Here is a 23,490-nt window from a genome sequence, read left to right on the forward strand (position 1 = left end):
GGAACATTTCTGAGGGTTTAGCTCTGAATCCTTTCAGAGCTTTTGGACAAAGGGGAACCTGCTGTGGCCTCGGTCCTGACTGTAAGGTTGGGTGAGAGATAGGATATAATTTGTTATCTTTTTGAGCAATGCATTGATTGCCCTTTTATTTGCTGACTTTATGGATTACTTGATTTTTGGAAAAATAGAAGATCTGCAATGTTTGGTTCAATGACTTTTGATGAGTATTTGCATTGTTGACATTTAAAATAATTTAAAGAAACTTTGCATTGCGGCGGGACACCCTCTGGAGTGAGTGTGGAAATGTAGTGGCCCTCTGGAGTGAGTGTGGAAATGTAGTGGCCCTCTGGAGTGAGTGTGGAACTATAGTGGCCCTCTGGACTGAGTGTGGAACTATAGTGGCCCTCTGGAGTGAGTGTGGAACTATAGTGGCCCTCTGGAGTGAGTGTGGAACTATAGTGGCCCTCTGGAGTGAGTGTGGAAATATAGTGGCCCTCTGGAGAGAGTGTGGAACTATAGTGGCCCTCTGGAGAGAGTGTGGAACTATAGTGGCCCTTTGGAGTGAGTGTGGAACTATAGTGGCCCTCTGGAGTGAGTGTGGAAATATAGTGGCCCTCTGGAGTGAGTGTGGAACTATAGTGGCCCTCTGGAGTGAGTGTGGAACTATAGTGGCCCTCTGGAGTGAGTGTGGAAATATAGTGGCCCTCTGGAGTGAGTGTGGAACTATAGTGGCCCTCTGGAGCGAGTGGCCCTCTGGAGTGAGTGTGGAAATGTAGTGGCCCTCTGGAGTGAGTGTGGAACTATAGTGGCCCTCTGGAGTGAGTGTGGAACTATAGTGGCCCTCTGGAGTGAGTGTGGAACTATAGTGGCCCTCTGGAGTGAGTGTGGAAATATAGTGGCCCTCTGGAGTGAGTGTGGAACTATAGTGGCCCTCTGGAGTGAGTGTGGAACTATAGTGGCCCTCTGGAGTGAGTGTGGAACTATAGTGGCCCTCTGGAGTGAGTGTGGAACTATAGTGGCCCTCTGGAGTGAGTGTGGAAATATAGTGGCCCTCTGGAGTGAGTGTGGAACTATAGTGGCCCTCTGGAGTGAGTGTGGAACTATAGTGGCCCTCTGGAGTGAGTGTGGAAATGTAGTGGCCCTCTGGAGTGAGTGTGGAACTATAGTGGCCCTCTGGAGTGAGTGTGGAAATGTAGTGGCCCTCTGGAGTGAGTGTGGAACTAGCCCCTTTCGGAAGCCTGTGGCTATCCCTAATATATATCCCTAACATTAATATCCCTTTAAATTGGGTCTTTCTGTGTAATACTTTTATCGTCATTGTATACTATGTAGCACTGTACTATCTAGCAACCTGCTGATTGTGATGAAGACAGACAGATCAGGTCAAGTTGAAAATGCTTAGCCTCCTCAGGGTGCCTCTGTTCTCATTCTGCGGTCTCTGTCGCCCTCAAGTGGACAAAGTAATTTTTTCCACCACTTTCACTCAGATCAATTTCCTCTTCAGGACTTCCCTGTATTCACTAGCCTAAGATTTAGACACTTATCGATTCTGACCGATGAATACATCTACGAGTCTAAATCTTTAGGCTATGTATTCACATCTCCGAACAACCTGTTCATGCTTTTAAAACTGCTTGTTGCACACAAGTTTATTTCTAAGTTTGATACATGTAAATAGTAGGCCTATACTGTTTTCTCCATTATTACTATACATAAATTAGTTGAGGGCCTATTTTGGGCGGGGTCCCCAGTTCAGATATGATTATTGTGGGGGGTCCCGGAGTGGGGGGGGGGGGGGGGGGGGGGGGGGGTGTGTGTCACAGAGGTTGAGATAAGCAGTGGACTAGGACACTAGGACAGTGGACTAGGACACTAGGACAGTATACTAGGACACTAGGACAGTGGACTAGGACACTAGGACAGTATACTAGGACACTAGGACAGTGGACTAGGACACTGGACTAGGACACTAGGACAGTATACTAGGACACTAGGACAGTGGACTAGGACACTGGACTAGGACACTAGGACAGTATACTAGGACACTAGGACAGTGGACTAGGACACTAGACTAGGACACTAGGACAGTGGACTAGGACACTGGACTAGGACACTAGGACAGTATACTAGGACACTAGGACAGTATACTAGGACACTAGGACAGTGGACTAGGACACTAGGACAGTGGACTAGGACACTAGGACAGTATACTAGGACACTAGGACAGTGGACTAGGACACTGGACTAGGACACTAGGACAGTATACTAGGACAGTGGACTAGGACACTAGGACAGTGGACTAGGACACTAGGACAGTGGACTAAGACACTAGGTGACACCATGGGGACTGCATGCCGTCCACTCCCGTCCGTCCACACACCATCAGAGTGACCGCCGGTGATAATGACATGTCTGTCTCTGGCTGACCGTCCCCTTTGTGGAGACTAAAAGCTTTGTTTGACAAGGGATATCTCTCTCTCTCTCTCTCTCTCTCTCTCTCTCTCTCTCTCTCTCTCTCTCTCCCCTGAACATGGTGCAGAAGAACCAGGGCAAGGCCAGGCAGGCTCCAGTGTTGTAACGGTACAGTTGTTGTAATAATAATAACAATAATAATGTGTAATTTACCAGACTTACTGACCCTTATCTATTGGTTGATTGGCTCAAATGTATTTACGGCAACCAGCCTCTGTACTGTATGTCTAACTTGAATGTGTGTTTGCAGACTGTGATGCTGTTTTTAACACATGTTTGCAGACTGTTATACTGTTTATTGGCTGGGCTCTGTGTGTTCGTTTCAAAGAAAAAATCTTTGTTAAGACCAATTATTGTAATAAGTTGACAATACAATCGATGTGTCAATGTTTAGTGTTGTAGTCCAATTCATGGGGATTCGGAATACCCTTTTCCTGTTCTGTCATAATGTAAAGGTAAGAGCAGTAGCCTCTACTTAGATAGATAGATCTTTATTTGTCATTGCAACGTCGTGTACAACGAAATTAAAAGTGCCAACCAATCAGTGCATCATATCACAAAACAACATACTGTACAAGGAAGCTAAAACAAAACACACATGACTTCTTGTTATTGCACAACCCCAGCAGCGCTAAATGCACAAACATGTAATTTCAGCTGTTATCGCACAACAAACCCTTAAGATAGCAGAGGAAACTAAAATGTGTCGCAGCAACAGATCATTTTTTTTTAGCAGCATTGAGTGCAACTACCGCTGTGGGATAGAAGCAGCTGTTACTGAATCTGTTGGTCTTTGACTTGATCACTCTGTGCCGTCTGCCTGATGGCAACAGTTCAAACAGTGACATGTGCTCGTACTCTATAGCCTACTTTGCGTGTACTAGTGCAGGGTTTCTCAACGTGGGTTTCCGAGGCCCGGGCCACAGAACACTTTGATATTCTTTGGGATTCATCAATATCACTTCAGTTTATACTGAGTCAAATGGACCTGAGTTAATGCACTGTACTTTGTGCGTTTTTCTTTCTCCCAATCTCCTCACCAAAAATAGCAGATCTACAAGCTCAGAATGCTTTGAAAAGTTTCCTCCGAACCGCTGTACAGTCACATTGAGCTCTTCATTAGATGGTTGTGTTGTTCTGTGTGTGTTGGATGGATCACAATGGGCCTCATTCACTAAAGCTCCGGTTCCGCTCATATTTTGGACGTATGCACATTTACGCAAACTTCCCACGTTAACACTCTGATTCATCAATCTTTTTTTTCGTCCCTGGATTTTGACCAATGTGTACGCCTGCTCAGAGGCAGACTTACATGACACCAATGCTTGCGTATGCCATTAGAATGACTTATTCTTCATACTAAATCAATTCCGATGGGGGTCAGTCCCTGCTTGGCACTCAGCATCAATGGGTTGGATTGGGGGGGTCAGTCCCTGCTTGGCACACTGTGACGCGTTGTGAGCTTGTAGATGGGCTATTTTCAGCATGCAACCAATTATAAAAATAACTGTCCACTAGTCCCTTCCCAACATTTTAGTGTAGTTTAAATTTGTAGACGAAATTGTCTATATAGTTTTAGTCATTCCTCCGTGAAAAAAAGGTAGTCGACGAAATCAACACTGGGCCCAATGACTTCAGAAAGTGTGTGAGCGTTTCATATTTGTCATGATTATTATGCAATATGTCCCGTACGAACTGTATACCTCTTCCTGTTGGGGTGCGGTGGCCGGGCTGATATGGTTCCCGTTTCGCATTTGAGTTAATGGTGCGCTGTGACTGGCCAGTCGCTGTGATTGACAGCCTACACCTAAACCCAACCCTAACCTTAACCTCAGTAAAACTATACCTAAACCTAACCTTAACCTCAGTAAAACTATACCTAAACCTAAACCTAACCTTAACCTCAGTAAAACTATACCTAAACCTAGTAAAACTATACCTAAACCTCCTTTACCTCAGTAAAACTATACCTAAACCTAACCCTAACCTTAACCTCAGTAAAACTATACCTAAACCTAACCTAACCTTAACCTCAGTAAAACTATACCTAAACCTAACCCTAACCTTAACCTCAGTAAAAACTATACCTAAACCTAACCCTAACCTCAGTAAAACTATACCTAAACCTAACCTCAGTAAAACTATACCTAAACCTAACCTCAGTAAAACTATACGTAACCCTAACCTCAGTAAAACTATACCTAAACCTAACCTAACCTCAGTAAAACTATACCTAAACCTAACCCTAACCTTAACCTCAGTAAAACTATACCTAAACCTAACCCTAACCTCAGTAAAACTATACCTAAACCTAACCTCAGTAAAACTATACCTAAACCTAACCTCAGTAAAACTATACCTAAACCTAACCTAACCTCAGTAAAACTAACGCAGTGGCTGGGGGGGGGGGGGGGGGGGGGCGTTTCCAAGAACCCCAATGCGAAACGAATGCCATAATGCAGTGGCCGGTGCTCTGTGACGTATACCTCTTCCTGTCGGGCTGCAGTGGGCGGTGCTTCCATAGAGTATATATATCTATAGAGAAGACACCCGAGTTCTCCTCCCATCCACTTGCATTGAGTTGCTCAAAAGCGCATGAGGCGGATTCACTCCTCCTTCCAGGTAGGAACAGAGTGCATTCTGGGGTGGATTGGCCCCAAACACATGAACGCGCTGCCGTTGACTATCATTGTGCCGTTATTGCGCGTTCACGTATGAAACATTCGTTCGCGTGTCATGGCCCCAATCACATGAACGTGCGCAATGATAGTCAACGGACCAGCGCTGGCTCGAGCTGCAATACCAAACCCGGCCACTATGTCCATTTGGCCTCAGGGTTTCCTCTGGGTGCCTTCTCTATAAATATATACTCTAAGGGTGCTTCCTGTCGGGCTGCAGTGGGCGGTGCTTCCTGTCGGGCTGCAGTGGCCGGTGCTCTGGACGTAGGATGGACAGGTGCATGGTGATTGGTCTACTCTGTGCCGTCACAGGAGCCTTCCTGATGCTCCCCGTGGCTGTCAATCAAAACTGTGAGTACTTCACCAACACAGTCGGTGGTTAATTCAGTTTCATGACGTTAAATGCAGCTTAAATGGTGCATTTATATATATATATATATAGCGATTTAGTCCGAAGCGCTTTACATATAGATTGGGCAATTAACATTCACCCATTCACGCAGCGATGGCGGTGGAAACCATGTGTAGCATTACGCGGAAGCGGGGACTGAGCACGGGACTCCCACTGGTGCAGGCCCAGGCTACCATCACTGATGGAACCCTACCATCACTGATGGAACCCAGGCTACCATCACTGATGGAACCCAGGCTACCATCACTGATGGAACCCAGGATACCATCACTGATGGAACCCAGGATACCATCACTGATGGAACCCAGGATTCCATCACTGATGGAACCCAGGATACCATCACTGATGGAACCCAGGATACCATCACTGATGGAACCCAGGCTACCATCACTGATGGAACCCAGGATACCATCACTAATGGTTCTATCAGGATGGAACTAGGGATGTCCCGATACACTTTTTTCGTTTCCGATCCGATCCCGATACCTCAATTTCTGTGTTAGCCGATACCGATACCGATAACGAATACCGATACCAGTGTCGTGATCTCATGTTGTGTTTATAGCTATCTAGCTATATATCTGGTGTTGTGTTTATAGCTATCTAGCTATACATCTGGTGTTGTGTTTATAGCTATCTAGCTATATATCTGGTGTTGTGTTTATAGCTATCTAGCTATATATCTGGTGTTGTGTTTATAGCTATCTAGCTATATATCTGGTGTTGTGTTTATAGCTATCTAGCTATACATCTGGTGTTGTGTTTATAGCTATCTAGCTATATATCTGGTGTTGTGTTTATAGCTATCTAGCTATACATCTGGTGTTGTGTTTATAGCTATCTAGCTATATATCTGGTGTTGTGTTTATAGCTATCTAGCTATATATCTGGTGTTGTGTTTATAGCTATCTAGCTATATATCTGGTGTTGTGTTTATAGCTATCTAGCTATATATCTGGTGTTGTGTTTATAGCTATCTAGCTATATATCTGGTGTTGTGTTTATAGCTATCTAGCTATATATCTGGTGTTGTGTTTATAGCTATCTAGCTATATATCTGGTGTTGTGTTTATAGCTATCTAGCTATATATCTGGTGTTGTGTTTATAGCAGACTCCTCACTCAAATGTGCACTTGCAGTTTGGGCAACTCCAAAGCAAACTCCACAACATTGTATTTAGACTGGCATATTCACCGATACCGATATGACCCGATATGACAAATAAGGGCCGATCCGATACCGATACAGTATCGGGACATCTCTAGATGGAACCCAGGATACCATGGTTTCTTAATGTCTGTCTGTCTGTCTGTCTGTCTGTCTGTCTGTCTGTCTGTCTGTCTGTCTGTCTGTCTGTCTGTCTGTCTGTCTGTCTGTCTGTCTGTCTGTCTGTCTGTCTGTCTGTCTGTCTGTATGTCTGTCTCCTCCCACCAGATTACAATACAACCTTCATCGTGTTTTCGACGGGGATGAGCGTCCTGACCATCGTCTTTGGACTGTCGTGCTGTCACGCCTGCAAGGGGATGAATCTGCTGGCCGCAGGGATTCTGGCTTCCGCTTCCAGTGAGTCTCCGCAACGCACGCACGCACGCACGCAACGCACGCATATTCACAGCAAAATCAGTCATTCGTTTATTGTCACATCACAGTTTTACAACTAAAAAAAGTGGGTGAAATATTTTGTGCATATAGTTCCTTCCCCATCATGTCATGAAGAAGGGAGGGGGGTTTGTTGAGGAGAACAAGGCAGGAGAAAAGAAAGTTTAAGCACTTTTACCACAAAAAGTACAAGTGATGGGTTTCAAATGGAGCCCTGATGGTCCAAAAGGGGACCATTATTAGAGAGCGGGTCCGATTCAACACTAATCCTGTAACTGGTCTTTTCTCAGCGTTCTTCGGCGTGGTGGCCATGCTCATTTACAACATCAAGGATGTCGGCCACAACATCACTTTGATCTGCGGACTGGGCTGGACGTCTGTGCTCATCACCTCGCTATCAGGTACCCCCCCCCCCATGGTCAAATCTGAACCAATGAGGATGGAGGAAACCCCCCATGGTCAAATCTGAACCAATGAGGATGGAGGAAACCCCCCATGGTCAAATCTGAACCAATGAGGATGGAGGAAACCCCCCATGGTCAAATCTGAACCAATGAGGCACAAAGGCAGACACTCATGGTTTCCTTAACCCCATTTAGGCCTGACGTCGACATTTTTAAAATGTATTTTTAAAATGTATTTTTAAAATGTATTTTTAAAATGTATTTTTTTCTGAAAAACCTCATGTTTCTATATCAGTGGTTCTCAATATTTCATGTCAAGGACCCCAAAGATTATATGTAATTAGCCGCCGACCCCCATCTGGGACCCCCCCCCCCCCCCCCCCAGAAGCAAAGATTTGAGTTAAAAACTGAAACTCTGAAAGAATATAATTATTATTCAAAGATTTGTGCCACATTTTCACGATTTTTCAAAAAATAGCAGACCTACAAAAAGCTCATAGCGCGCCGTGCACTCGGTGCCGCGCTGTGAGCTTGTATAGATCTGCTATTTTTCAATAGCTTAAAACAACAAAAGGGGTTCCCGTCCAAAATGGGTTAAAGTGTATATCTATATCAATATCAATATTTGTGTTGAATTTACGAGAGTAAAGCATCTGTAAAGCATCTGTCTATTGAAGTCAGAGGAAGGCCCATTTGGCCGAAACGCATCCGCTGTTTGTTTTGTGGTAAATAGAGCATGTGCATGGTTCCCAAACTTCCCAAACTTCCCATGACGTTCCCAAACGTCAAGGACCCCCACATTGACACTAATTAGCCCGAGGACCCCCCGTTTGAAAACATAAGCCAGGGACCCCCATGGGTTGACCTGAATTAGGCTACGACGCCCCATTTAATGGCATTTCTACCTCTGGGACCCCCAATTTATATTGTAAAATCACTGTTTATTTACCTCGAGAGTATACCTTGAGAGTATATACAAATATAACCAAATAGACCCATTAGGGTCCTATAGCAATTAGCTAGCAATTAGCTGGGGACCCACCCCCCCCCCCCCCCCCCCCCCTTGGAAGTCCCTCAAGGACCCCTGGGGGTCCCCACTTTGGGAACCACTGAAATAAAGCATATTGTGAAAAGGACATTAAGAGTGCTGGCGGCTTTCTTCTGTTTTCCACTTTGATTAAAATCAGGAAAACATATATATTATTATAGGCCTATTAACAGTTTCCGTGCCTTGAATGGATTACTCCAGGTTAATGTCGCTGCCGTATCGGACATACCCGCCTTTTGTTTTATGTGTTTAATCCGCCGTAATGTAATGAATCAAATGAAAATCCGTCTTCGTCGCGGAGTATGAGACCGGATGCCTTCGCTGTGATGACGAAACCGGAAATCGTCACATGCTGTGGGCTGCTAGGGCTTCTGGGAAATTGAGGCCAATGGAAATGCATTGGGTGCAACGCCTCATTGAAACCAATCTTGCGTGCGTCTTCCGCGTGCACCAAGATGGTGGATGCTACACACAGATCATAACAAACCACGGGAGCTTTTTTTGATGGATTTTCGCGGATTAAAAGCCCAAATAATTCAGCGTATGCTCTAAAGGTAATACAACAATCTCGGCAGTGAAGGGGGGTTGATTAAAATGCGGGTTAATCGTAAAAAACAGTCAAACTGTTAATAGAATAGTATGCATACTTAACCTGATGAAGACCAGTTGCTATAGTCATAACATGTTGGCTTTTAACATTTTTGATGAGTAATGATTGATGATTATGATTACATTACCTTGATTTGACTTTTGTTATGTGTCTTCAGTGCTCGGCTCTTTTCCCCTTTAAAACATGTATTATAGTTGACAGGATGTTGAAATGGTTTTATGAAAGAGTCCTTTTAGAACGGTTGGCTATATACTGTTATATATACTGTTATTCCTGCAGTAGAAATCTCTCTCCAGCTAGACCTCGCCTCGAAACTATATAGACTGCTCCACCTGGCTGTTATTATACAATAACACACATCATTTTCTCTTCTTTTTTGGGGGGGTCGCTGTGTCTCTCACTGCAGCTATCCTTTACATGAATGCCTACAAAAGGATGAAGACGAGCCCGCTGCGCTAGAGGGAGACCAACCACACCAGACTGTTAGGATGATCCTGGGCTCTACACGCCCTCCACCAACCTAGTCCCCATATATGGGGGACAAGGGGAGACCAACCTAGTCCCCATATATGGGGGACAAGGGGAGACCAACCTAGTCCCCATATATGGGGGACAAGGGGAGACCAGCCTAGTCCCCATATATGGGGGACAAGGGGAGAGCAACCTAGTCCCCATATATGGGGGACAAGGGGAGACCAACCTAGTCCCCATATATGGGGGACAAGGGGAGACCAACCTAGTCCCCATATATGGGGGACAAGGGGAGACCAACCTAGTCTCCATATATGGGGGACAAGGGGAGACCAACCTAGTCTCCATATATGGGGGACAAGGGGAGACCAACCTAGTCTCCATATATGGGGGACAAGGGGAGAGCAACGGACTTGAACTCATGCTTCCTTCATGCCCGAGTGTCCAAGTTGCTCCTTTACACCTGACAGGGGGGAGTTTCCCTTGTTGGACATAGCGCGTGGAAGGAACACGTTATTCAACCAGCATTCTCAAGGATATTTCTAGGCATATTTGTGATGAATTTGAATATTATATTAATCATAGTTATGCACAGTGGTATTTTGTATATGGTATGCTATATACTGTACACTAAAGTGTATTGACAATTATGCAGTTGGTTTTTCAGTTATTGGTTTTCGTTTGTGTTGGTGTTTCTTTTTTGCCAACCCCCCCCCCCAAAAAAAAACATAAACTCAAGCTTACAACACTTAAAGGACAACTTTAGTTTTTTTCAACCACGGTTCATGTTTTAGGTTGTTATTAGAGAAACTAAAAGGTGAGTGTTCATTTTCTTTCATTTGCTGCTTTATTTCGTTTTAGGGATTTTAGCTCTTTTTGAAAGGGGGGCATTCGAGCATGGGGCTAAATATGTATTTTTTTATAAAATGTTATGGTGATTTCTTTTTTTATGGTTTACTATAGTCCTAATACACCCCAGGAAATTACATCTGGCCACAGAAGATCACAGGATCTACTGAATGTGAAGGTAGCCTACTGGGGGAAGGCTTATACTGTGTGTATAGGCTCAATATGTCAGTTTGACACATTCAGTAGATCCTGTGATCTTTTGTGGCCAGATGTAATTTCTTGGTGTCTAGTAGGACTATAGTAAATAATAAAATAAAAAAATCGCCATAACAAATTGTAAAGAAATACATATTTAGCCCCATGCTCGAATGCCCCCGCCCCCCTGTCAAAAATGGCAAAAATCGCTAAAGCGAAAGAAAGCAGCAAATGAAAGAAAATTAACACACACCTTTTAGTTTCTCTAATAACCTAAAACATGAACCTTGGTTGAAAAAAACTAAAGTTGTCCTTTAACATGCAGTAGCAATGCGTTGTGAGATTGTAGATCTGCTATTTTCAGCAAATATTCCCCCATGAATAATAATAATAATAATAATAATAATAATAATAAGGATGTTAGGATCCAAGTGCAGGTTCACAGTGGTGGAAAAAGTACTCAATTGTTTTACTTAAGTAAAAGTACCAATACTGCAATTTAGAACTACTCCTTTACAAGTAAAAGTACGGAATTGAAAATGTACTTGAGTAAAAGTGCAAAAGTATCGGCATCAAAATGTACTTAAAGTACTAAAAGTAAAAGTACTCATATTGCAGAATGTCCCACTTCACAAGTTCAAAATGTGTACAAAGTCTATTGAAAATAGCCGATAGCCGATCTACAAGCTCACAATGCGTCGCAACGCGACGCATTGTGAGCTTGTAGATCGGCTATTTTCAAATGGCCAAAATGTATTGGGTTGAAGTGGTTAATGTATGTTTTCTAATCAAAATTAAAATCGCCAAAGTAACCAAAGTAACTAAAGTTTTCAAATAATTGTAGTGGAGTAAAAGTACAAATGTTGGCTCTGAGATGTACTGGAAATTGGAAATACTCAAGTAAAGCACAAATACCTCAAAATTGTACTTAAGTACAGTACTTAAGTAAAAGTACTTAGTTACTTTCCACCACTGGTGGTTCAGCAACTGTAAAATATAGAATGGAAATTAAAGCACAGAAAACGTCCACTGAAATGTGACCTTCTTTTCATTGACTAAATGTGTCTGGCAGAATGCTATAATCATTATAATGCAAGGAAAATACAAGCATAACTTGACTTATTTTGTTGGATATGTGCACATTACACAAGTTAATAATTTTTTGTACCGTACTTTTGTTAGTTTCATACTGTGTGTGTGTGTGTGTGTGTGTGTGTGTGGTGGATTATATTGCTTTGTGTCGACGTCTCTCAGATTATTGCAAACGGGATGATTAAACGGGTGACTGAGAAATGCTTCCTGCTAAACATTTACATTCAAAGTAGCCGCAGTAAAATAACAATCTACGTTGTAGAGCACCTTTCATGACATAAAATGCAGCTCAAAGTGCTTTACAGAGCAATGGAGAAAAAATAAGTAAAGCCATTAAAAAAAATCAATAATAGCAGAGAATAAGGCAATACAGTAAGGCAATACAGTACTGCACATGAATAACAAGGATTTTAAAAGCTCAACTAAAAGCTTTAAATAACAAGTCTACAGAGGCTGCCTGTCTGTCGAAGGTATAGAGACAGTCTGAGTTTGTCGGCCCGTAGAAGCATAAAGCTGCTTCACTGTGTTTAGTTTCCATTTCTTTAGGCACATGGAGCAGGCCAGCAGTGGAATATGAATACTCTGGCCAGTGTGTTAACTTCCACATTCCAGCAATGCAGAAATAATCGTGAGGGCGTCATAAATGACGTGCAGGGGAACCTTCACCACTGGCATCCCCATGGTCCCATGAAGACTACAGTAGGACCTTCATCACTGCATTCCCATGGTCCCACGAAGACTACACTATAGGAACCTTCATCACTGCATTCCCATGGTCCCATGAAGACTACAGTAGGACCTTCATCACTGCATTCCCATGGTCCCATGAAGACTACAGTAGATCCTTCATCACTGCATTCCCATGGTCCCATGAAGACTACAGTAGGACCTTCATCACTGCATTCCCATGGTCCCATGAAGACTACAGTAGGAACATTCATCACTGCATTCCCATGGTCCCATGAAGACTACACTATAGGAACCTTCATCACTGCATTCCCATGGTCCCATGAAGACTACAGTAGGACCTTCATCACTGCATTCCCATGGTCCCATGAAGACTACACTATAGGAACATTCATCACTGCATTCCCATGGTCCCATGAAGACTACAGTAGGACCTTCATCACTGCATTCCCATGGTCCCATGAAGACTACAGTAGGACCTTCATCACTGCATTCCCATGGTCCCATGAAGACTACAGTAGGACCTTCATCACTGCATTCCCATGGTCCCATGAAGACTACAGTAGGACCTTCATCACTGCATTCCCATGGTCCCATGAAGACTACAGTAGGACCTTCATCACTGCATTCCCATGGTCCCATGAAGACTACAGTAGGACCTTCATCACTGCATTCCCATGGTCCCATGAAGACTACAGTAGGACCTTCATCACTGCATTCCCATGGTCCCATGAAGACTACAGTAGGACCTTCATCACTGCATTCCCATGGTCCCATGAAGACTACAGTAGGACCTTCATCACTGCATTCCCATGGTCCCATGAAGACTACAGTAGGACCTTCATCACTGCATTCCCATGGTCCCATGAAGACTACAGTAGGCCTATGTTGGTCTGGAAGCATATGATTCGACTCCGCTTTGCGGGACATTTTTAAATCTCTCCGGGGAACCTGATTTGACAGACACGTCAATGACATGCGAGTGATGGCCGCTGCACTGTGGGCGCCGTTTAGAGGAGAGTTAGGACAACTATAGCGTTCCCTTCATGGGGCCAGTCCAATGGCGTACATGAACCACGTGAGCGGGGCTGTTTTCTGCCCCCTCAATGACGGCACTCTCTGGGCTGGACTACGGCCAACACGGGGACTCTGGACTCCTGGATCGCTGCCCTCCCTCCCTCCCAGTATCCAACATCAGGGGGTATATTCCAGTGATAATGGCACGTCTGTCTCTGACCTGACTATGCCTCTTCTGTTGTTGCAACAACTGAAGCTTTGTTTGACGAGGGACCTCTCTCTCTCTCTCTCTCTCTCTCTCTCTCTCTCTGCTCTCTCTCTCTCTCTCTCTCTCTCTCTCTCTCTCTCTCTCTCTCTCTCTCTCTCTCTCTCTCTCTGTCTCTCTCTCTCTCTCTCTCTCTCTCTCTCTCTCTCTCTCTCTCTCTCTCTCTCTCTCTCTCTCTCTCTCTTGGACGTCAGAAGCGTGTCGTGCGGCGGCTGCAGAATAATCGAGACGAGGCCCAGCAGGCTCCGGTTCTGTAACGGTACGGTTGCAACTATTGTGTGTGTGTGTGTGTGTGTGTGTGTGTGTGTGTGTGTGTGTGTGTGTGTGTGTGTGTGTGTGTGTGTGTGTGTGTGTGTGTGTGTGTGCGTGCGCGCGCGTCATTTCACGGAAATCGCACGACGTGTTCACGACTTTAAGCATTTTGTTCAACACGGACCCAATAATCCGGCAAACTTTGAAAGGCAATCTTATGGCCAATGGAGACGGAATATGGGGATCACATGACTATAGAGAAAGCGCACATACCGATTTGCGTGATGTGTGGTTAAAATGTGCACGAGTAATGTCAAAGAAATGTGTTTTGGAAAAATCGGAGGCGCTATAACAGGCAGTTGACTCAAAATAATTGACTCAAAATTGGAGGCGCTATAACAGGCAGTTGACTCAAAATAATTGACTCAAAATTGGAGGCGCTATAACAGGCAGTTGACTCAAAATAATTGACTCAAAATTGGAGGCGCTATAACAGGCAGTTGACTCAAAATAATTGACTCAAAATCGGAGGCGCTATAACAGGCAGTTGACTCAAAATAATTGACTCAAAATCGGAGGCGCTATAACAGGCAGTTGTGGGAAGATTGGGGCAGAGGTCCGTCGCTGGCATCAAGGAGTGTGTGTGTGTGTGTGTGTGTGTGTGTGTGTGTGTGTGTGTGTGTGTGTGTGTGTGTGTGTGCAGTTTGGCATCGACCGGGCCAACGGTGCCGTAGATTAGCTGGTGACGGACAGACAGACCGACGGACGGACGGACGGACAGACCGACGGACGGACGGACAGACCGACGGACGGACAGACAGACCGACAGACCGACGGACGGACAGAGTGCAAAACAAACTCTCCCCGTGTGCCTTGGGCTGGTTGAGACAATAATGTGTGAAGGGAAAGCTGGAGAGAGTTACTGACCCTTAATTCCCCCCATGGTTGGTCCGCTCATGTGTTAACATTTGTTGTTGTTTTTGTTTATACTGGGTGTGGTGAGGCCATGTTGTATGTGTTTGATATTTAAGTTTGTCTCTTATTGGCTGGCTCTGTGTAGTATATGTTGGTTTCAAATTGACATCTTTGTTTACTGAGATTCATTTGAAGATCAATACGTATAAGTTATGAGACAATACAATCAATATATGTCAGTGTTCAGTTGTAGTCGAATAGTTTGGTACCTTTTGTCTTCTGAGGCAAGAGCTGCACACATATTCTGTATTATTATCAACACTATACAAGTTGAATTGTAGTAGATTAATTTACTATAGTGTATGTCATTGACTGCACAGTAGTCATGTGGAGCCCCCTGAGCTTTAGATGTCTGTCTTGTTTTGTATGTAATGTTCGCTGTGGGAGAGATGAGGCAGCGGTGGCCGAACGGTTTGCAGAGCGGTCTTGATATCGGAAGGTCGCTAGTTCGTATCCCCGGACCGGCACGTTATAAATTACCACCGCTGAAGTGCCCTTGGACAAGGCATTGAACCTCTACCATGAAATGTTCTATGAGCAGGGCCTGGCTGTAAACAAGTTCTTGAGCTTAGTCCAGTTTACCCTGGGTAAACATAGTACCTTTCCTTTCCTTTGTCCAGTTACCCTGGGTAAACATAGTACCTTTCCTTTCCTTAGTCCATTTACCCTGGGTAAACATATAGTACCTTTCCTTTCCTTAGTCCAGTTACCCTGGGTAAACATAGTAACTTTCCTTTCCTTAGTCCAGTTACCCTGGGTAAACATAGTACCTTTCCTTTCCTTTCATAGATCACAATCACTTGATGTGTTCAAAAACTGTGTCTGTGTGGAGTTTGCATGTTCTCCCCGTGTCCCCTAGGGTAGGTACCCTCACAAAAACATGCAGTAATCCTGGTCTCTAAACTGCCTCCCCCTGGCCAGCCGGGGCGCCTGATGGAGGGGAAAGGAACTGGTTGGAATAACGTGTTCCTTCCACACGCTACGTCCAACCAGGGAAACTCCCCCCTGTCAGGTGTAAAGGAGCAACTTGGACACTCAGGCATGAAGGAAGCATGAGTTCAAGTCCGTTGCTCTCCCCAGGTTGGCGGAGGGTGTGTAGAGCCCAGGATCACATTAGATAATTGACACAGGGGTGAAAAATAGGTTACAAAATCGTGGGATAAAAATTATAAAAAATTAAAAAAAACTGTGTCTATAACTCTATATGCTTTAAATATCTGTTAATCCACCCTGTATCTCCTGTAGCTCTCCGTCTCAACCCAAGATGTACAAATGTGTGGTGGGTGGTCTACTCTGTGCCGTCGCCGGAGCAATCCTGATTCTCCCCGTGGCGTTCAGTCAAATCCGTAAGTACTGTGCACGCGTCGCGCACGTACATAACATAGTTTAGACCCGCCATTAAGTTACATGATGCTATAGTTCCTGTCGAACCTCCCACGGGGCAGCACACCTAAACCAAACCTTAACCCTCTCCCAACCCTTAACGCACCCCTCGCCAACCTTTATCCGGTCGTTTTAACGCACCCCTCGCCAACCTTAATCCGGTCGTTTTAACGCACCCCTCGCCAACCTTTATCCGGTCGTTTTAACGCACCCCTCGCCAACCTTAATCCGGTCGTTTTAACGCACCCCTCACCAACCTTAATCCGGTCGTTTTAACGCACCCCTCACCAACCTTAATCCGGTCGTTTTAACGCACCCCTCACCAACCTTAATCCGGTCGTTTTAACGCACCCCTCACCAACCTTTATCCGGTCGTTTTAACGCACCCCTCACCAACCTTAATCCGGTCGTTTTAACGCACCCCTCACCAACCTTAATCCGGTCGTTTTAACGCACCCCTCACCAACCTTAATCCGGTCGTTTTAACGCACCCCTCACCAACCTTAAACCGGTCGTTTTAACGCACCCCTCACCAACCTTAATCCGGTCGTTTTAACGCACCCCTCACCAACCTTAATCCGGTCGTCTTAACGCACCCCTCACCAACCTTAATCCGGTCGTCTTAACGCACCCCTCACCAACCTTAATCCGGTCGTTTTAACGCACCCCTCACCAACCTTAATCCGGTCGTCTTAACGCACCCCTCACCAACCTAAATCCGGTCGTTTTAACACACCCCTCACCAACCTAAATCCGGTCGTTTTAACGCACCCCTCACCAACCTTAATCTGGTCGTTTTAACGCACCCCTCACCAACCTTAATCCGGTCTAACCAAAGGCTAAGGCATACATTGTCAAGTGAATATTTACCCACAGGTTAATATCGCATTACTGTCCTATTATTGCTACAATTCCAAACACGCAAACATAACCTGCTTTAATTAGTTCAGATATCAGTAGCTTAATGACTAGTATTATTACATCTGTATTCATTGTCTTTTTCGTGTCCAATGTATTTGTATTTAAGTTCATTAAGGTAACATAAGTATAACTAAATGCATTTGAGATGAAATAAAAACGTTATACCTTTTCAGGATTCCAGTTAAAAAATAGCCAACATTAGCAGATCTATGAAAGCTCGGCTATTTTCTCCGCTACTTTTGTGTGACATAAAATGATGAAGTAGTAGGGCATTATTCATTTACGGAAAAATGTAAAATACGGTTTCTGCCAGACAGTATAATTATGCAATGTGGCAAGTGCTTCTCTGCTGCTGTTTTACATTTCTGTCGAACTAAACTAATCAGTCAGTCAGTCAGTCAGTCAGTCAGTCAGTCAGTCAGTCAGTCAGTCAGTCAGTCAGTCAGTCCGCCCATCCATCCATCCATCCACAAGGGCAGCGGTGGTCGAACGGTTTGCGGAGCGGTCTTGATATCGGAAGGTCGCTAGTTCGTATCCCCGGACCGGCACGTTAAAATGACCACCGCTGAAGTTCCCTTGGACAAGGCATTGAACCCCTACCATGAAATGTTCTATGAGCAGGGCCTGGCTGTAAACAAGTTCTTGAGCTTAGTCCAGTTACCCTGGGTAAACATAGTACCTTTCCTTTCCTTAGTCCAGTTACCCTGGGTAAACATAGTACCTTTCCTTTCCTTAGGCCAGTTACCCTGGGTAAACATAGTACCTTTCCTTTCCTTAGTCCAGTTACCCTGGGTAAACATAGTACCTTTCCTTTCCTTAGTCCAGTTACCCTGGGTAAACATAGTACCTTTCCTTTCCTTAGTCCAGATACCCTGGGTAAACATAGTACCTTTCCTTTCCTTAGTCCAGTTACCCTGGGTAAACATAGTACCTTTCCTTTCCTTAGTCCAGTTACCCTGCAGGGTAAACATAGTACCTTTCCTTTCCTTAGTCCAGTTACCCTGGGTAAACATAGTACCTTTCCTTTCCTTAGTCCAGTTACCCTGGGTAAACATAGTACCTTTCCTTTCCTTAGTCCAGTTACCCTGGGTAAACATAGTACCTTTCCTTTCCTTAGTCCAGTTACCCTGGGTAAACATAGTACCTTTCCTTTCCTTTCCTTTCCTTAGTCCAGTTACCCTGGGTAAACATAGTACCTTTCCTTTCCTTAGTCCAGTTACCCTGGGTAAACATAGTACATGTCCGTCTCCTCCACCAGCAACAATGGAGCACGATGCCAGCTTCATCGTCCCGTTACTGACGGGGATCAACCTGCTGGGCATCATCGTTGGGGTGTCGTGCTGTCATTCCTGCCAGGGGATCAACCTGTTGGCTGCAGGGATTCTGTTCTTTGGTTCCGGTGAGTCTTACTGTACACACACACACACACACACACACACACACACACACACACACGCACACACACACACACACACACACACACACACACACACACACACACGCGCACACACGCGCACACGCGCACACACACGCGCATATTCACAGCAAAATCCTTAGTGAGCGTGTCCAATATAGGCCACTTCATAGTCCAGTTTTAGATGATAAAGGTGACCACCACCGTGGTAAAAAAGACAAGAGGGATGTGTTTGGGTGAGCGGTGAGTTGCTTATACCACCGCGGCTCAGTGACGTCATGTTGTGAGTCTGAGTTTCCGCCGTATAGTCTGAAAACTCACCTCTGCAAGTTCAGACTCCGTCTCAGCCCGCAGCACTTGCCCTATAGCCTCGACGACCTATTGCAGGAGTACTATGCAATAGGTCATTTATGTAGACATATAGATAATGGTAAATGGTGCATTTATATAGCGCCTTTATCCAAGATAAAGAGATTGTGCATTACATTCACCCATTCATACACCGATGGCAGCGGAAACCATGCAAGGCACGTAGCCTGAAAACCCACCTTTTCAGACTCCATCATGGCCCATAGCACTTACCCTAACCCCTTAGATAGCATTTCTGTTGGCTTAGATAGCATTTGACACAGACTTATAGCATGTTATGTAGACAGCACTATAATTGTATTGTATATTATAGTCATAGCACGCCATAGTACATATGTATAGCATAGTAGTGAATATGTATAGTTTATTATGTATAGTGTATGTATAGTTTCATCATATAGATATTCCACTGTTACCTTCTTAGCTTACGCATGTTTCATGATAAATGCTTTTATGTGATGTATTCCCATGCTTTTGTTCTTGCTTAAATGTAAGTCGCTCTGGATTAAGAGCGTCTGCTAAATGCCTAAATTGTAAATTGTAAGGCACCAACTAGCACATCGGGAGCAATTAGGGGTTCAGTGTCTTGCTCAAGGACACTTCGACAGTTACTCTGGGGGAGCCCGGGTTCGAACTGGCAACCTTACGGTTACCATCCAGGCACTCTACCCCTGAGCCACCGCCGTGGTCTGAAAACTCACCTCTTCAGACACCTACAGTAAGCCTGCAGCACTTCATGCAAGACAGTATCACTGTCAGTATAATCACTGTCAGTGTAATCACTGTCAGTGTAATCACTGTCAGTATAATCACTGTCAGTATAATCACTGTCAGTATAATCACTGTCAGTGTAATCACTGTCAGTGTAATCACTGTCAGTATAATCACTGTCAGTATAATCTCTGTCAGTATAATCACTGTCAGTGTAATCACAGTCAGTGTAATCACAGTCAGTATAATCACTGTCAGTATAATCACTGTCAGTATAATCACTGTCAGTATAATCACTGTCAGTGTAATCACAGTCAGTGTAATCACAGTCAGTGTAATCACAGTCAGTATAATCACTGTCAGTGTAATCACAGTCAGTGTAATCACTGTCAGTGTAATCACAGTCAGTGTAATCACAGTCAGTGTAATCACAGTCAGTGTAATCACAGTCAGTGTAATCACTGTCAGTATAATCACTGTCAGTGTAATCACTGTCAGTGTAATCACTGTCAGTGTAATCACTGTCAGTGTAATCACTGTCAGTGTAATCACTGTCAGTGTAATCACAGTCAGTGTAATCACTGTCAGTGTAATCACTGTCAGTGTAATCACAGTCAGTGTAATCACAGTCAGTGTAATCACAGTCAGTGTAATCACTGTCAGTGTAATCACTGTCAGTGTAATCACTGTCAGTGTAATCACTGTCAGTGTAATCTCTGTCAGTGTAATCACAGTCAGTGTAATCACAGTCAGTGTAATCACTGTCAGTGTAATCACTGTCAGTGTAATCACTGTCAGTGTAATCACAGTCAGTGTAATCACAGTCAGTGTAATCACAGTCAGTGTAATCACAGTCAGTGTAATCACAGTCAGTGTAATCACAGTCAGTGTAATCACTGTCAGTGTAATCACAGTCAGTGTAATCACAGTCAGTGTAATCACAGTCAGTGTAATCACAGTCAGTGTAATCACAGTCAGTGTAATCACAGTCAGTGTAATCACAGTCAGTGTAATCACAGTCAGTGTAATCACAGTCAGTGTAATCACAGTCAGTGTAATCACAGTCAGTGTAATCACAGTCAGTGTAATCACAGTCAGTGTAATCACTGTCAGTGTAATCACTGTCAGTGTAGTCACTGTCAGTGTAGTCTCTGTCAGTGTAATCACTGTCAGTGTAATCACTGTCAGTGTAATCACTGTCAGTGTAATCACTGTCAGTGTAATCACTGTCAGTGTAATCACTGTCAGTGTAATCACTGTCAGTGTAATCACAGTCAGTGTAATCACAGTCAGTGTAATCACAGTCAGTGTAATCACTGTCAGTGTAATCACTGTCAGTGTAATCACTGTCAGTGTAATCACTGTCAGTGTAATCACTGTCAGTGTAATCACAGTCAGTGTAATCACAGTCAGTGTAATCACAGTCAGTGTAATCTCTGTCAGTGTAATCACTGTCAGTGTAATCACTGTCAGTGTAATCTCTGTCAGTGTAATCACAGTCAGTGTAATCACAGTCAGTGTAATCACTGTCAGTGTAATCACTGTCAGTGTAATCACTGTCAGTGTAATCACTGTCAGTGTAATCACTGTCAGTGTAATCACTGTCAGTGTAATCACTGTCAGTGTAATCACTGTCAGTGTAATCACAGTCAGTGTAATCACAGTCAGTGTAATCACAGTCAGTGTAATCACAGTCAGTGTAATCACAGTCAGTGTAATCACAGTCAGTGTAATCACAGTCAGTGTAATCACAGTCAGTGTAATCACAGTCAGTGTAATCACAGTCAGTGTAATCACAGTCAGTGTAATCACAGTCAGTGTAATCACAGTCAGTGTAATCACAGTCAGTGTAATCACTGTCAGTGTAATCACTGTCAGTGTAATCACTGTCAGTGTAATCACTGTCAGTGTAATCACTGTCAGTGTAGTCACTGTCAGTGTAGTCACTGTCAGTGTAGTCACTGTCAGTGTAATCACTGTCAGTGTAATCACTGTCAGTGTAATCACTGTCAGTGTAATCACTGTCAGTGTAATCACAGTCAGTGTAATCACAGTCAGTGTAATCACAGTCAGTGTAATCACTGTCAGTGTAATCTCTGTCAGTGTAATCTCTGTCAGTGTAATCACTGTCAGTGTAATCACTGTCAGTGTAATCAGCACTTGCCTCGACGGCCTTATGCAGAGGCGAAGATTGTGCAATTTATAGCATATTAGCTAGACATGGCTGTCTATGTCTATGGAGGTCCTCGACGCGAGGAGACCCCGGGGCAGACCAAGGACCACGTCCCACTGGGAGGAGACCCCGGGGCAGACCAAGGACCACGTCCCACTGGGAGGAGACCCCGGGGCAGACCAAGGACCACGTCCCACTGGGAGGAGACCCCGGGGCAGACCAAGGACCACGTCCCACTGGGAGGAGACCCCGGGCCAGACCAAGGACCACGTCCCACTGGGAGGAGACCCCGGGGCAGACCAAGGACCACGTCCCACTGGGAGGAGACCCCGGGGCAGACCAAGGACCACGTCCCACTGGGAGGAGACCCCGGGGCAGACCAAGGACCACGTCCCACTGGGAGGAGACCCCGGGGCAGACCAAGGACCACGTCCCACTGGGAGGAGACCCCGGGGCAGACCAAGGACCATGTCCCACTGGGAGGAGACCCCGGGCCAGACCAAGGCGCAGTTGGAGGAAACACATGGACTCACTGGCCTTGGAACGTCTCGGGATCCCCCCAGGAGGAGGAAGTCACTAATGTTGCTCTGTAGAGGGACGTCTCTGGAGCACTCTGGTGGAGCTGTTGCCCCCGTGACCCGGCTACGGATAAGCGGTTAAGATGGATGGATGGATGGATAGCACTTTATAATGTATCATACTCATAGTTTCATTCTACAGAGATTCTACTGTTAGACGGATGATGATAGGTTGTTATCTTGCTTATCATCCTTAATTGATGACTATTTATATAGTATGTGATGTATTACCTTGTGTTGTTCTTGCTTACTGTAAATGTCTCTGTATTAAGAGCGTCTGCTAAATGTAAAAAGTGCACTATGAATAACAATGTTAAATAACAATGTTAAATGCATGAATGCCCACTATGAATAACAATGTTAAATAACAATGTTAAATGCATGAATGCCCACTATATGAATAACAATGTTCTAACTCCCGATCTCTGGCCTTTCTCAGCTGTCTTCGGTGGGGTGGCCATGATCGTTTATTCCATCTATGATATCGGAAATTACTTCCCTGTAGTTTGCGGACTCGGCTGGTTTGCTGTGCTCACAACCTCTCTTGCAGGTAAGGATGGACAAAGTAAAACCCCAAAAACCCCATGGACGTGTTTGCTGCCAGTTGCAGTAGAAACTAGAAAAAGTGCCCTTCTGGGCACAGGTCTCCACCAGGAGGATAGGAGTGTGTGTGGTGTTCTTCTGGGCACAGGTCTCCACCAGGAGGATAGGAGTGTTTGTAAATAATTACTTGAGTAAGCATAAGAAAGTATGTAGTAGAGTTAATATTAATACAATCTGAATTATTATTTAAACTAGAGAGACTGTGTACCAATTTGCGCGATGTTTGGACAAAATCTGTATAGGTGTACTGTGCAAAAACTTGTTTTGCACAAAGCGGCCTCCTGGTGGCGCTATAACAGGCCTTTCTGGACA

At 44.6% G+C, this 23,490-nt stretch overlaps 2 protein-coding genes across 2 annotated transcripts in view; both read left to right on the forward strand.

Moving 5' to 3' along the window:
- The first annotated feature begins 5,378 nt into the window (after window positions 1-5,378).
- On the forward strand, window positions 5,379-9,731 carry LOC310879295 (uncharacterized protein). The gene is made up of 4 exons (XM_083793858.1): window positions 5,379-5,501; window positions 6,997-7,125; window positions 7,452-7,562; window positions 9,630-9,731. Exons 1-4 carry the CDS (start codon window positions 5,420-5,422, stop codon window positions 9,680-9,682), a joined length of 375 nt encoding a protein of 124 aa, XP_083649984.1. The 5' UTR covers window positions 5,379-5,419; the 3' UTR covers window positions 9,683-9,731.
- A 4,253-nt stretch (window positions 9,732-13,984) lies between these two features.
- Window positions 13,985-23,490, forward strand: part of LOC310879294 (uncharacterized protein) — a 10,230-nt gene continuing 724 nt past the window's right edge. Inside the window, exons 1-4 of the mRNA XM_083793857.1 lie at window positions 13,985-14,058; window positions 16,272-16,372; window positions 18,589-18,729; window positions 23,015-23,125. Coding sequence (XP_083649983.1) covers window positions 16,291-16,372; window positions 18,589-18,729; window positions 23,015-23,125 — 334 coding nt within the window. The 5' untranslated portion in view covers window positions 13,985-14,058; window positions 16,272-16,290. The remainder of the gene's footprint in view (window positions 14,059-16,271; window positions 16,373-18,588; window positions 18,730-23,014; window positions 23,126-23,490) is intronic.

This window comes from Protomyctophum parallelum, assembly GCF_964188405.1.
Source record: "Protomyctophum parallelum genome assembly, chromosome: 21".
Classification (NCBI taxonomy): Eukaryota; Metazoa; Chordata; class Actinopteri; order Myctophiformes; family Myctophidae; genus Protomyctophum; species Protomyctophum parallelum.

What these genes read in the sequence shown, in the direction of transcription:
- LOC310879295 (XM_083793858.1), top strand. Translation starts at nt 5,420, where the DNA reads ATGGACAGGTGCATGGTGATTGGTCTACTCTGTGCCGTCACAGGAGCC. An exon ending in CGTGGCTGTCAATCAAAACT is followed by an intron (nt 5,502 to 6,996) that starts GTGAGTACTTCA and finishes TCCTCCCACCAG; the next exon opens with ATTACAATACAACCTTCATC. An exon ending in GATTCTGGCTTCCGCTTCCA is followed by an intron (nt 7,126 to 7,451) that starts GTGAGTCTCCGC and finishes GTCTTTTCTCAG; the next exon opens with CGTTCTTCGGCGTGGTGGCC.